Genomic DNA, 16099 nt, shown 5'->3' on the forward strand with positions numbered 1-16099 from the left:
CTGAAGTTCATAAAACAAAGGACCACCAAATATTTAACATACTTTCTTACTGACATACTTGCACTGTCAATGCATAGGGTCACCTGAACACAGATTTAACTTCAGTTGACAGCATTTACGTGATTATATTTCATTAACTTGACAATTAACCATCAAAGACCAGTTACAAAAGCTCTGCAATCCTATTTGCCAGATGGGAAACAGGAGTGTTTAAGGGTGGGGCTTTAAAAAGCATCTAAGAACTCTGCTGCAAGAAGTCTGGGCAGTGTTAGTAACTGCACAACAATCCCGAACTAGCATTGCAGTTCCCAGCTCATCAATTCACAGTGAAAATTAAACGCCTCAGTGAACCAGCTGTGAAAGGAAACTAAACTATTTTGATCAGTAGCTACAGTATTGCTTATCGGGAGGCTAAGATACCTTTAAATGACTATCACTTCCATACGTTTTGTTGTAGAAGTCTGCTACTCTCACAGCATCCTCATGTTCCAAGCTGAAAGTGGTTTTTATGCTCCATAATAGACTATTCTTGTCAGCACTTCCTTGGAGATCTCAGCTACCTCATCTGGTATGTTGCTTAGCTTGTACAAGCTGATAGGATTGTGAAAGACATAATTAATTTCATATTCTAACACTATCACTATATTCTAATACAGACCAGACAACGCAGTGCTTGCTAGCATACGGCACCGTCACCACTCACAAACTACCTTCTAGCATTCACAAGTTTCAACATAAAAGTGATTTCCCCCACGATCCACCCTTACATAACTTACTGTAACTGGAACTGAAGAAATTCAAGACTTTTTCCCCCCTCCCCACCTGAGTTTTAGTTCTAGTCCAGAATGAATGCTAAAAGCAGGGTTGTAACTGTCTTAGTTATAAAAGTTTTTCCAAAATGGAAATGCATTCCCCAGAAGACTTAATTTCTTAGCCTTTATCACCTGTAATAGATCAGATCTGGTGGAACATCTGAATAACATATTATGCATGCATTCACTTATGCTATGATCTCCACCTGGATGCTTAAAAAGCAGCATGTTTTCTTAGGAAAAAATAATAGTAGGAACATTTACCTGTTGAAAGGGCAATGCTGCTATTCTGCCCTGTAACAACTTGCATCTTGTGAACTGAGTCTACTTCAGGTTCCACTGAAAACGCCCAGTAAGTCTCTTCAGTGAACTGCTATATATTCAGGTGGCCCCAGTTCAGACACATGCACTCTCACACTATTTTCCTTATAAGTTTATAAACCTAAAATGCTAAGAGGTCTTTTTTCCTAAAACTCCTTGGAAAGCACTATAAGCTTATGGCAAGTGCATAGGTGCCCTGCTGTCAAATGTATAGGTATGCTCACATCTTTGATGGACTTGAGCCTTCAAAGCTTTCATTTACCTTCACTAGGTATGCTGGTGGCTGGGTCATCAACCAGGCCCTATTTATTGCACACTGACATCTGCCTGACTGATGCCATTGGAAGAATTTGGAAGTTTAACTGCCTACTTTTTGCTCATCTGGCATAGGCCTTTGGAAATGTCACATACTTGTGCATCTGTTGGATTCATCAATTGCCCCTGGTTTTGGGGTGTTTGGGGGCAGTTTTGGCTTCAGTCTGCCAGTGCAAACATTATTCACCTGCTCCAGAACCAACTAATCACAGACCCAGCAAATGGAAATGAACAGAGGCAGTGAAGCCATCTGCACAAGAACGTCTCATATATGACACTGTAACAGTTCAAAACCAGAGTATTTCAGCTTCCAGCCAATTTTTATTTTCTGATTTTATTTCACAGTAGTCAATTCTTCAGTGACAACAAGAATGGAAACACTGTGGAAAGCTGTCAGTTTTCAATGAAAAGCTAAGTTTAAATGAAACACCACATCTTCAGCATTCAGCTTCAGCCCTGCTAACTTCTGGGATGAAGCTGAGCCAGTCTAAAAGCTTGCCATCATCCAAAGGGAATATTTACTCCCTTTTCTTCCCCTCTCTAGGTACTCAGCTGACTGTTAACCGGGCAGACAATTAATCCAGCATAGGAAAAGTGAAATATTCCTTTAATAAACTAATCTGCTCCAGATAAATTTGTTTAGGTGTTGGTATCACAGTACTCAAGGCATAGGCAGGGAATAATATTTAACACTTAGAGTTCCCACCCTTCCATTGTTTCTTTGATCTCCAAGTTAAGGCAGTTGGTACCGCTGCCTTACATCTCTCTGAATTGACCAGATACAGAGCAGAAAAACAGGACGTACCTTACAGGACACTGTCTGTTACACAGCCAGCTTCAGATCAATTCTGCAATTCAACAGTACCATTAGCAGAATGAACACTTAAGTACAGACCGTACAGAAAGGCTTTTACTCCTTATTTCTTTTACTACACAAATTTGTGCACATGGAAGTCTGTACCAATTCCTAGAACACTATGTACAAGTAAGGAATAACGTGAACCATCACAGTAGTATTTTTTTTTTTACACTTCTAAAACTCCAGGCTTGGATCTACAGTTTGTAAACCTCCTGACAGCTCTGATTTATAGCTCTATGCTCTGCCTTGACCACATGAACTACATGTTTTTAACAGTATGTTATCCAGGCAGGAGGAGGGTGTGCAGGAAAGCTGTAAGACAACAGCAGTAAAATACAAAGATTCATTCCCCCACCTTGTGGGTAACTACTGAAACAACAATTTATGGTAGCATCTCATCATTTGCAACTTAAAGAGACAGATTCGTCTATCAAATTTCATACATAGATTTCTGTTATACCACAGGGAATCAGACTTTAAAAAAATCTTGGCAATTAACCCAAATTTCTGTATTATGCTCCATTTTTAAATTCCACAGAAACTGAAGAGAATGTCCACTCTTTTCATACTTACCAGATCAGTAATCAAGTGCTCAAGGCCGGTGCACTCTGTTAAAGTGCAAAGACTGTCTTAACAGCATGCAGAAAAGTGCTAGCTAACCAGGGTTTACATTTAAAAGAGAAGTTTCTCCAGCACTGTCCCTGAGACAAGACTACTGATACTGTTCTCATTTCAAAGTAATTGTACAATTGCTCCCCAATATGTTTGTCACAATGGTATTACACTAAACACCCATTTTCTCTTGTTATTTGATAATATACATGTGAGGCCAGGATGAGATAAGATGCTGGATTACTTAAGTATAAGTTACTGACTTTGAGATACTTTCTGTGCTGCTTTTACTGATAATTAATTGCAAAAATCCTATGGGATCAGGTGCAGAAGTCCTTTTACACTCCTTAAGAACATCTTAGTCCAAGCTCTTTAAAAGTCAATGGCAGATTTCTTTCCAGCAGGGAAATGAAAATACAGCCAGAGGCGAAGACAACAATAAAACACAAGAGGAAGCTTTAGAAGCACAATACAGTCCTCATACATCAACTAAGTCAAGGGCAGATTCAGGGCCAGACTCATCAGAGCAGAGACTAGTGCCTGCACAGCTCGGTGATTTACCTATAAAGCTTTGACTGTCTATGAGAGAATTTATATCTTACGTGATGGGGAAAGGTTTTAAACCCCTAGAAGTAACTACACTGTACAGCATACAAGCAGCTTCCCTATTTTTCAGGTTTTCATCTTAGACAAGCACTTTTGAGAATAATGCATCTTTGCTGTGCTTACCTTTGAGAAACAGCAGAGTCTGGAAACAATGTGGACATACACACAAGATGAACACTGGAATTTGGGTACTGTCATATCAGCAATACAAAGAATTGTTAGCGTTGGACAAATTTATTGTGTTCACGTGGCGCAGTCTGTCTTCATAACTAGATAAGGTGTTTTTCCAGTTACCGGTATAAAAGGAATCTGTAGCAGGATTTCAATGTATCAAATTAGCTTTTTAGCAATTTTTAACTTCTAAAGAGTTTGCCATCTTACAGCTTTCTCACCATCCTCCTTCCACTTGCATTCACTCCCAACCCCCCAATCTTCTGGGGTTCCTCCTGCCTCCCTCACCCCCCTGTGCCAATCTAATCTGAAGGCTAGATCAGGAGAGACAATGCACATTCTCATTCTATATAAATAAAAGAATATAAAATAATTTCAAAGTAGAAGTTTACTTGTTGACTTGTAGGAAAGGCACGGATACAATGAACTCAACCAAGTTTTAAATTCATACCTTCCCTTTTAACAGGTCAACTCTTCCCTTTCTAGTTATTTCCTTTCATACTTGAACATTTCTCCTTCAGACAAGTCAGGCAACTAGATTTAGCTACACCAACTTAGCTGCCGAGAAACACCTCAAAAACTCCAAACCAGGAGCAAATTACAGCAGAGAGATAATAATACTAAAGTCTGATGATCTGTGTATTTGCATCACTGTTATTCAGTGATTATGCAAATGAGATCCATAATCCGAGGAAGGGAGTTGCATCACGATCAGTAAACTGAACAATATTCATATGCTTGGAAACAAATTTTATTTTACAGCTAGATGTCTAATAACCCTTTTTTTCCCTTCAGTCTGCCCTTCAAGTGCTCTGTGGCATCGTACATTTAACTGGTAACTGCCCTCTCCTTCAAAAGCATACCTCTGTCCAGGAACTTTTAATGAAGACACTAACACTTTGATTTCTCTCTCCAGTGGAACCTGAAGCTGCTGATGCTCAAAATCCCTCCACTTGTTTCTTATATTAAGATTTCTCCTGAAGTGCTCTGTCCACTGATGTCTATTCCAAATTAAGTCTTCACACTCAGGCTTGACTAAATGTGACTTTATAAGCTGTTGAAAGAATTATTTTGTCAAACAGTGGCTAGCTGGTTTCAAAAGGTTTCACAAGTCAGTTTTCACATTTGAAATTAAATCCTTTTAAATGTATTTTTCAATACTCTGAGTGACCCAAGATCCCGTTATATAAACACCAAAAACTACGATTAGGATATACCAAGTGTAATGAGTATGTTACTCTACTACAACAGAAGCATATTTACTGCAATTAAATAAAAATATTGGTACCTTAATTGTTAAGCTCTATTACTTAATTTGACCCAGCCTTCAACGTCACAATTATTTCCCTCTAACACTAATCTCTCACTACTAAAACATTAGTAGGGTAATAAACCAAACATTCTTCCAGATTCTGCAAGTGATGAGGAAATAGTTAAACATGATGGTGAAAGGCATGAAGTTGTTTTGATGATTGATTTTGTTTCTTTTTAAAGTCCACTTCAATAGTTGTAAGTGGTTGTCTTACTGGAATTCTGCAGAGAATGACTGGTAGCAGTAACCTTAATGAATATAGGGTCCCTGTAAGAGGCAAAAGTGAATATAAAATTCCCATTGAAAGAGATGCTGCAAGTCCCTCTGAAGAGTTAATAGCAAAAAGGACCAAGCTCATGTAATAAAGAGGCTGATGGTGTTTACAAAATACAACGTTTCAGCATGTGAAGATTTACCAGTCTCCACATTGGACAGAAATTCCATGAAAAATATCCAAGCCAGATACTCCATAAAGTAAGTCCACAGTTAAGTGCAATCGATAGCACTACCCTTTGAGAGCCACAAATAATACCCATTATCTAGTCCATGTCTTTCTCTCTTCTTTTCTTTTTTGGTTATAAAAACATAAGCAAAAGCATATTAAAATATTTTTACATTGGACAGTTTGATTATACTGTCATTTTCTGCTACTATCCTTTAAACTGGTTACTAGGTTAAGGAAGATCTACACCGAGGAAGGACACACTGTTCTCTACTTAGCAAGCAACTGAGCTTGCTCTCAAGGAAGTGCATGGAAAAGGGCTGAGAAGGTTTCAGAAAGGAAGCCACAGCTCAAGCAGGAGACTGAGAAAACAGCTGCAAGGACCAAATACCCATCCAGGCCTTGGGAAAGAAAACAAAAAGTAATTCTCAAAAGCTGGAGGAACATACAATGAGGCAGAAAGGAATGGCGTAACTGAAGCCAGCCAAGGACCCAGACCCAACCTAACTGCTTGAAGTTCTAATTAACAAGTATTCCATGACTTAGATTCAGTAAAATTTGGCTTTTGAGACAGCAAAAACTTAGAGGAGCTCATTGTAAGGAAAGGTCTAGGAAGATCTCAGCAGTCTGGCCAACTTGTGCTCTGAATGAATATTACTAATACGGAAACCCTAGAGCTTCATTGAAACATATAATATAAAAGGTATAGGAAATTACTTTATTACCAGATAGTAAAAAGAAATAAAACCAAACAAATCAAAACCACAAAAAAAAAGGCCCAAACTTGAAAAAAAAAAAATCTCTTTCACTTCACGTTGCAGCACCTAGCTGAAATTCATCACTACAGGTCATCTGAAAGCACGCTCTACCCCAACACCTCATTCCTACAGATCATCTGAACAAGATCTAATTCTGCAGTTGTTCTTATGCTGGATATATACTTAGGGACTAGACAAGAGACCCTCCTTGTTTCTGAACAGCCTGATCACTTCAAGAAGACGCACCTGGTTAAGGAAAAGAGCAGAAAGGAAAGAGGAAAAGAATGTTGCCAAAATCAAGAGAGCAAAGCCCAGGAATAGCCAGCAGCATGGGCAGCTGGAGAGAAAACAGCAAAGAAAAAGCCTGGATGAAAAACAAGAGAAAAGACAAAAAAACACATGGTAAAATGGAATGGAACACTTGAGGAAAACACAGGAAAAGCAGTGGAAACTTCTTGGTCTCAACATCCATCTTCATTTAAGCAAGAATGGGAATTCCTTATCAAACGACCTCTCTTGTGTCCTCTTGAGTGCTAGATCCAAATGGTAAAGCAAGTTGTTCATTATCTCAGTTGGAATTTGTATTGCCATCCATGAGTTCAAATTCAGCTAGCAACCCAAACCGCAAAGACATGCATTTCCAAACACAAAATCGTTCTATAGAATCCTACTGCTTCTTCAGACTATTTTAAATAGCAACCAACTTCGTTGTACCTAATCACATATAAAGTGAGAAAGTAAAGTACCTACTGTTCACAGTTCAAGCTGGAAATTTATAAATAACAATGAGGAAGTACAGAAGGGAATCAAGCAGAAGACTGAAGCCAGAAACATATCATCAGAACTAGCTCCAATTCTCCATCTCCTCTGCTCTCATCAAATAGGCACACGGTACCATCTAAACACGCATTGAGAGTAGACTAACAGGAAATCTCATTTCAGCTATGACTTAAGAGTCAAGACACATACAACTATCCCTTACATGCCAGAAACCAAGCTGAAGAAATGATCTTCTGCAGTACTCCAATACTCCAATAGCTTTTTTCACACAGTGCCAGTGACACATGGCAAACCAACAACATATGAAGTATTTTAGAAGCAAAAACATTTAAAAACAGAGCACAAATAACTGCATATAAAAATTTATTTTCTTTTTAAAAAAAACACGGGCTTGAAATACATACATCCCAGACAGCTAACTTAGTTAATGTTTGAGCAGAGCTTTCTAGAAAATAGGTAATATCACAGAGTTAAAGCTTGTACCACATTTGTTCCACCACAGCGAACCAGATTAATGGCCATTTGCATACAACAGCAATAAAATCATATCACAGATACTCTCTGAAGATTCTCTCTTCTGCAGCCTACTTTGAAACATCTTAAGCTTTCTAGTTTTGACAAGATCATAGGTACAGGTTAAGGGTACATTTATAGAATTCACCAGCCCTTCAGTATAAAGGAAGTTTCAAAATCAAGGCCTAGTTCTCATGATTGCTCCACTTAGTGAATCAATCTGTGCAAGAATATTGCCACTTTTAGTCTTTGAGTTTGTATCTATAGCTCTTCTCTAGTACAAAATTAAGTAAAAAAAAAAAAAAAAACAAAAACAAAATCCCAGAACAGAAACCATTCTTTCCAAGTAAAATTGGAAAGAGCAAGTTTTCATGAGTATTTCTGAAGACACTTTATATCTTACTTGAGAGCCATAGACTCTCAGCAAGAGCTCTCAGTTCACTCATCACTGAGCTCAAATGTGTTTGCTCATAAAATCCTTGAGCCAGACAGTTACTGATGTATGTGCCTACTGTTAAGAATGGAACTTTTCTCAATGAAGTTCATGGCATTATTCCTACCATTAAGAACTAGGCACGTACTTTAAGTGTGCTTAAATATCTTGCTAAACTGAATACTAACAGTGTTCAGGAAGAGAAACTGCAGCAAAAGTATTATACCAGAAGTGACTTTGAGCTTAATGAGATGGCACTCTTCCAGTGGAGTAACTATACACTGAAATATGGAAAGTTAATTACTTTGATTTAAGCTTTTGATACACAATTCTGTCTAAAACCAGGGTGCTGCTCCTCCTGAAGAAGTCTTTAAGCTACAGTGATATAACCAAAACCATATAGATGCACGTGACAGGTGAATATTTCCATTTTTAAAGTGCAGATTTTCATTTATAGTCTACATGACAACATTCTAAATTCCAAGCATTTCCTGACAACAAATAGCCTATTCTTTCCTACGTATTCATTCTTAAGTTGCTCTAGTGCAATATTTTACAGTAGTAAATGGACAGGGAAGAAATTATGGTAGCTAAATTATGTACATGTGTCTCAATTTTAAGAGAAAGCTGTCTAAAATAAAGGGGGTTTTAATTAGTTTCAATCAGTAACCTAAGTATTTTATTTTGCAAAATACTAGAACCAAATTACTACAACCTCTCTGTAAACCATAAACTTAAGAGTGCAAATCGGATAACCACTTTATTTTAGAATCCATTTACAAGAAAGCCTGACATGAAAAAAGGCAGAAAAGAAAATTCAGAGTGTGATTTTTAAATTTAAATGTGTATTTTAGGATAATGAAATCCATAGTTTTAGAATGAGACATAGCTTCTTAAAATAAAGTGTTTATGGCTATTACCTTCAAAGGAAGACCCCAAATATTTTATCTTTACTTTCTACACTATGTTTCCATGTTGCTTTAATTAGCTTTAGGGATAAAATTGCATACCAAAGGTCAAACCCAGCAAATCCTGTCATTATCAAGATAGCATTTGTGGCTTCTTCAACCGCAATGATGCCTGCTTCACCAACTTCTGTTGCCTTCTTGTTGCCTGGGCTTCCTGAATGGCACAACAAATCCTCTGTAAAGCAACGTATTGACAGAAAGGAGATTAAACCACACAGTTTCCTTCCATAGGCTATGACTAAGAGAAGCTAATTCAACAAACTTTAAAACCTACATACTCACTGGCTAGTTTAAGTTAGATACACAGCTTCTGATTCACATGCATAATATTCAACCCAGAAAAAGCTTCAGTGATACTGCCAATACTTCAGGTATTTGAAATATTTTCCTTTAATAAGTTTTAATATACAAAACTTAAGACACTGCAATTTCACCCTTAAATTATTATTGCATAGTCTCTGGAATGCTTTAGACTATCTTATCTCATTATTTTCCTTTTAACCAGTTCCTCACATGAAAGCACGGTGAACGGTCCTCAGGCAGAGCAACCTATTCTATAACGGGTCTCTGAACATTACCATCTCTTTCACATGCTGAGTTGCAAGAACTGTTAACAATATCAAAAGGAAAGAAGATTAAAAAAAAAAAAGATACCCTTGCTGTAGTTTCATCCTGAAGCTGAACTGTCCTTACACATTCCTGACCTGTACCATCCTTCCTCTGGAACATCTTTTGATCCTGTTGCAGAGGGGAACAAAAATGTACATCAGGTGACTCACAAAACAAGAATGCAGAATATGATACTTAAATGGCTTGAATGTCAACTTCAGGTTACATTTCCATGTGGCCTCTGTCCAACCCAACATACGCTTTCAAGAAAACTTAGCAAATCCTGTCTCATAGTCCCATAGTTAGCAGTTAGAACCATAAAATAAGTTAAGAGCATGTTTGGACCTTGTCCTGGTTTTGGCTGCGTAGAGTCAATTTTCTTCCTAGCAGTTAGTGCAGAGCTGTGTTTTGGCTTTAGTCCGAGAACAATGCTGCTAACACACCCATGTTATAGCTGTTCCTCAATAGCACATACTCTGATCAAGCACTTATCAGCCTCTCATGCTCTACCAGTGAGGAGGGGCACTTGAAGCTGGCAGCAGGCAGAGACAGGACACCTGACCCACACTAGCCAAACAGGTATTCCATACCACAGCACGTCATGCCCAGTATATAAACTGGGGGGAGTCACCCAGAAGGGACCAATCACTGGGTATCAGTTGGCAGGTGTTGAGCAGCTGTATTGTGCATCACCTGTGTTTTATGAATTTGAATTTCTTGTTTCATTGTTGATCCCTATTATTAGCAGTAGTATTGTTGGTATTATTTCTATTATCACTATATTTTACTTTATGTCAGTTATTAAACTGTTCTTATCTCAATAGGTGGGGGTTATATTCTTACCATTCTCCTCCCCCTCCCACCTGGGGGATCCAAGACAGACCTCTAAATAATGTTAAATTAAAAATGTTTACATGTTTCTCTTACCAAAACATTTATTTTTAAAACATTTGCTTCATAACAGGGACAGCGTGTAAAGTCTTCAAATAAGTAATCCCACTCTGTTGTTAAATGGCCTAAGATTTCCATTTCTTTCACATATATCAGTCTCCTGTTTGGAAGAAAACAGTTAATACTCAATTTCAACCTGGGATTAGACAGAAAAAATAAATAAAAAAAATAAAAAAGAAGAAATTTCTTTAAGAAGGTATTTTTTGTCTGGACTCAAAGTACCCACTCAGTCACAGCAGAACTGTATTTCCTTAATGTATGTTCTGAGATAATAACTTTGTCCTTAAGACTCATAGATGACCTATGGTATCACATAGTATGTGCTGCCAACTTAATGAAAACATACCCAGCCCTCCAAATCCAAACATTTTGCTAAAATTGGATACTAGACGTTCATCAGTTAATTCAAACCAGTACCTTAAAGTCAGCCTCTACCAGATGAAAGTAGTCAAACAGCTACATGCTAGCTCCACAGTGACACAACTACTACTAGACTGACAGAAGATCAGTTGCTACTGCATACAGTTGCTAGCTCCCTGCCTTTCAATTACTCCAAAGCTCCAATGACAGTTTGCACACAAAGACAAAAATAGGTGGCAGTTTTGATGAGTTTAATATTAATTTTCAGACCTGTACCTGTCTCCATTTACAGTATCCTTTAATTAATAAGATAGTAAACAGGCATTACACAAATGTTGGTTTGACTGTAAAAACTGCCTACAATCTAATGTGAAGTTAGAAACAATGATATCCATGATATGATAAAGGGTCACTGACCTCAGAGTAAACTGTCTTCCTGAATTAGTATCTAGTATTGACATTACCGTATTACATTTTCCATATAGGAAACAAACTTAAAAAAAGAAAAAAACAAGAAGAAAATGGATAAGGAAAGTAAATGTGCAGAGAATAGCAATCAGTTTAAACCTAGCAGATGTCTAATCCCCAAGCTGAAACGCAGACAAGCCCTTAGAGAAAGACTTCAAGACTTAATACCTATTGGTAACAATAAGGCTTGCTCTTCTGCCTCTTGGAAGTGCACAATGGTATTGATAGCTCTCTTTTTCCAGCTTTCTGATGTGCAATTTCTGAAACAGATATAGAGATTAATTTTTGGCCTGTAAAAAGAAAACTCAAAGCAGGGTTTTCAATTCAAAAACCTTTTTAAAAAGTTACCTCATTGAACCACTTCTTTGAATGCAGTCTCTCAAAGTGTTCTCACTCGTGAAGCTGAGTCACTGAAAGGTCTGATCTGTCCCACTCAGAAGGTGGGACATTGACACTGCAGGATCAGACCATTTTTTCAGCTTGAATTTCCTTTCTATGCTAATAATTGTTTAGTAACATTCATTCTGTTACACCCCATGCTGCAGACTTGCCTCAAGACTGAAAATCCTGCAACAGCACCTTTATAAGGAGGCAGCACATGACCCAGATCCTTAGAAATAATCTATCAAGTTACCAATACTCGATTTACCTTCAGATCAGGCTTCTGAAGCACTGTATGGACAAGTCTATTCGACATCCAAAATAAGAAGGCATATCAAAGTACAGATCAAATTACTCAGCACATTTCTGTTAGACAATGACAACTCAAGTGACCAACTATGAATATAGACTGCTGGAAAAAATATGTGCACACCAGGACTTTGCCTCATTCAGCCAGTGAAAGCATCTGGATTCCATGTATGCTCAAGCAGTTTTGAACAAACACAGGGCTCCAGCACAGTAGTCGCAAAAGCTGAGTCAGGGTCACTAACGTAGTTACATTCTTTGACCACATAAGCAAAAAAATAACTTACCATCTACCTCTAAAATAAAGAGCTTTCAGCTTTCATCACAGAGCAATCAACTGAGATGCTGAACTTTAACCTATGGTTCATGCATCTCAAACATATACTCTACCATCTACCAATAAATTTCTCAAGTTGTTTCTGATGAACGAGTGAGAACCAACTGAGGAGGAAGGGCTGAAAATTCAGTCTCTTTTTAGTTATTCCTTGTAAAGATGCATTTCCTTCTGTATTTCAGAGCTAGATCAATAAAAGTGGCAAGATGAAAACAGAAGCACAACTTGACTCCACATTTAACTATGATCAACCTATCATATAGAGTGTAAGAACTGTACACAGTTTAAGTAACCAAAATTACGAGGTCTTTTATCAACTCAGCTTACAACAGAATTAAAAGATGCTCCAACATCTATTTATGTTTACATTTTATTTTCACATATTTAAAAGTTCAACAACTGTCTCAAAGCATCACCATACATTGCAACCAACCCCAAAAATCCCTTAAGCTCAAAAGTGGATTCATATTGACAAGTTTTAATCAACAGCATAGTGTTTTCCTGGGTTTGTTCCCTAGTGATGCAGTGATTGAAAAACATTTTAATTCAGCATTCTACAGCAACCAAAAATAGAGGGTCCACATCTTCTATAAAAAAATATCACTCTGACCATCTTAAAAATTCCTGAAACTGTTAAATGTACGTGAAAGGGAAAAAACCTCCCAACACCAGAAAGACTGCTTATCTTAAATTCTCTTCTAAACATCAGAAGAAAGATGGCAGCATATGACTAAAATCAAAGTATTAACTCATGTTTTATACCTGAACATTAGCTGGTTTAAAATCAAGAACAAATTAAAGAAATACAAAACCCACCAACATGTAAGACTGGAATTCAAAGGCTGCAATCCATGTTCTGAATCCTTTTGTTGGCTATGCAGTAACGAGATGCGCCTCATATTAAAACAGATTTATTCATAAGCATGATCCTCTATTTCAACTCAAAGCTTGGCTAGAAAGCCTGTTTCTCGTAACTCAGTAACAATCCTGATCATATTTTTAGACTTTACATGCAATATGTTGCTGAAGTAAGAGTTCCCACAGAGCTCTGTGCCTACGAGATGCAATATTTCTCAGCGCTATTCTCAATACACCTCACAGACATCAGCACAATAACACTATGTAAAAAGGGATTGCTCTTGATGCAAATTACTCCATGATCTGTAGACTCTTAAAATTCAAGCATCTTTATCAAAAGCTTTTACTTTTATATGAATACTAGAGCACTTGAGAGAAGTTCAGCTTACTCTTATTTTATGTGGAAGTGAAAGAACCAGTGCTAATTTACACAGCAGAAAGCTACTCAACCAGAAACAGAATCTGCAGTTTCTAGCATAATATTCTCTTCTGCCACATCACACTGTCTCACCACCAGGTCTCAATTATTCATGAAGTGTTCTGCATTCTTTATAAAGCTCCATGCTTTAACTGGGAAATGAAGCAAAGCAATGCCATAGACATTGAATAATGTATGAACTGCATCATGTCAGACTCTAAGTGCTGGGCTTAGAAGACAGTCTCCTCACCAGAGCAGGCATCAATACCTGCGTATTAAAAGGCAAAGACTAACAAAGCCAAAGGCATTCATTACAGTTCTAGCAAATCTCATCACTCCTCATACAAAGATTAAGACTCATGAGAACTTACTCCCTGCAAAACTGTTCTCCTCAAGGTGCCCTGTATGTTCTTTATTTCTTCAGCTGTATGTACTGTGCATTTATGTATCATAAAATACATTCTGTACCACAAAGCCTAACTGCATGAGCTAGAGACAGGGCCTGAAAGACCTGACTTTCCAGATGTTGAATTGACTGAACAGACCCCTATGTATAAGCCCATGTATATTAGATCCAGCACTTCTGGGAAAATGCACTGCATAAACAAGCTTACACAAGTGCATTGACCTACTCCATCTGGCTACTGTCCTCATCCTTCACACAAAACACCTTGAGTGGAAATAAGCAACTTGGGTTTGAAAACCTGTGCATATGCTACTCCTAAGACGAGCTGCAATGTCTGTCAATGTCTGTATTGCACATACAAGTGAGTATTTAAGTGAAACTTTCTTTTGTTCAACCACCTGATAGTACTGAGCCATCCATTCCTTAAGGAAATCTTACAAGGTTTCACCCCTGTAAATCATATATTTTAAAGGGACATATGCATTAAAGTTGGTTAAGAAAGAGATGAGATGGTGGAGATTCTGGTTAAGGTACTCCTAACACTGGGCCAAAACTGGATCCAAAAAATCAACACCACTAGTACCTGTAAGTTGAGTTAGTTGAGAACAAATTTGTAAATATATATAAAACTGAATTCTGACTTGTCTTCTTTGTTAAATATCCTATTTCCTGCAAAGACACTGTCCCTCTCTGGCTTGTAGTTTATTTCAGAAAACAAAACCTTCCCAACACTATCCCCTTGCATAATAATCAAAATTAGTTGGTTTAAAAAGAACAACCACCACCAAACAAACCTGTATTCAATTAACTGACTTCTGAAAAGAAGAAACTGTATGTAATGAAATATAAAGAGGATTCATTATTGGTTAGTATACAATTCCAATCTACACCATTCAGATCTAAGAAAAATACAAGTATTAAACATGCAGGAATGACATAATATCTATTTCTCAGTGTTACTTGTGATAACTGTTCCTTTTTGACAGATGCAAAAAACTATAGTGCAAGGAATAAAAGTATCTCATTACATGAAGAACTTTGGTCAGCTCAGTATGTCACAATGACTTCATTTCATCTAGTCAACTGAAATCAAAATTCACTAAATGATTTATTTTCTTCAGCAATTTTAAATTATATAAGCTGAGTATTCGCATTAGGCTTTAGCAGAGAGATGTCTCTGCCCAACCACTTTTCTGTGTACCACAGGCAACCAATTTGCTGAGAACAGCTTGTTAATTTATAAGATGGGGCATTAGAAATCATATTTATGTCAGCACTTAATTTAGAAACAGATATTTATATATCTGTTATATATATATGTAAATTCATGTTAACAGCTGAAAATTTACATTTCAGTATGTTGAACAAGAAAGCCTCAGAAGACTCAGTGAATGAAACCAGAGTCAACTGAGCCGGCTGTATCTTTTAATTGACAAAATTTCGTAACAAAGTAGTAATAGTAGCTTGTAGTCTTGAAGTGACAGTGGATCATCACACGTATAAATGGCAGGCCTATGGCATATTACAGAAAATACAAATCCAAGTTTTCTCAGCATTTAGATGGAAACAGTATTTCTATATCATGAAATTATAAGCATTTTCACAGAAGATAATGCCATTCAATTTCACTATGTGAAGTTTTACCCAAGTATCAAAATGTTGCTTTCTCCCTTCATTCACAGCCCTAGCTCTAGGAGAACACTCACAAATGAACAGCATCTACCCTACCATGATTTGGTTTTTTTCCACAACTGCCTTTTGCTCCTGCCATTGATAAGGAGCTACAAGTCCTTAGAAAAACAAATATCTAGTCTTAACTGAAGATCGTTAGTTCAAGTTTATTTGTTTTTCTTAGGCTGGAGAACATGAAACTCTGTTTTATTCAACTGCTACACAGAAAAGATAGGAATGAAGTAGCGAGGACATGTTAAATGGAATCATGCCCTTAATCTAAATACTTAAGGCAGAGAAAAGACCGTGACAGAAATAAAGAAGAAATATGGAAAAGGTTTACTCCGTTATTCCAGTTCTTGCTGCGTATGCCAGGAGAGAAAGAAAGAAGAGTAACATTAGAAACAGAATACGAAACAAGGATTAAAAGAACAT

At 37.3% G+C, this 16099-nt stretch overlaps 1 protein-coding gene across 3 annotated transcripts in view; it reads right to left on the bottom strand.

The window, feature by feature from the left end:
* Positions 1-7334: 7334 nt before the first annotated feature.
* VPS13C (vacuolar protein sorting 13 homolog C) overlaps positions 7335-16099 on the bottom strand; it is an 86858-nt gene continuing 78093 nt past the window's right edge. For 2 of the 3 annotated variants that reach the window (XM_061347594.1, XM_061347593.1), the window contains 4 exons: positions 11459-11550; positions 10439-10562; positions 9557-9640; positions 7335-9077 (listed from right to left, as the gene is read on the bottom strand). In XM_061347594.1, coding sequence (XP_061203578.1) covers positions 8976-9077; positions 9557-9640; positions 10439-10562; positions 11459-11550 — 402 coding nt within the window. In that variant the 3' untranslated portion in view covers positions 7335-8975. Of the gene's footprint in view, positions 9078-9556; positions 9641-10438; positions 10563-11458; positions 11551-12663; positions 16027-16099 lie in introns of those variants that run through there. The other variant, XM_061347595.1, reaches the window with a different exon arrangement.

Source organism: Neopsephotus bourkii, unplaced genomic scaffold, assembly GCF_033783945.1.
Source record: "Neopsephotus bourkii isolate Nb327-2 ecotype Australia unplaced genomic scaffold, CSIRO-AGI_Nbou_v1 NB_318, whole genome shotgun sequence".
Classification (NCBI taxonomy): Eukaryota; Metazoa; Chordata; class Aves; order Psittaciformes; family Psittacidae; genus Neopsephotus; species Neopsephotus bourkii.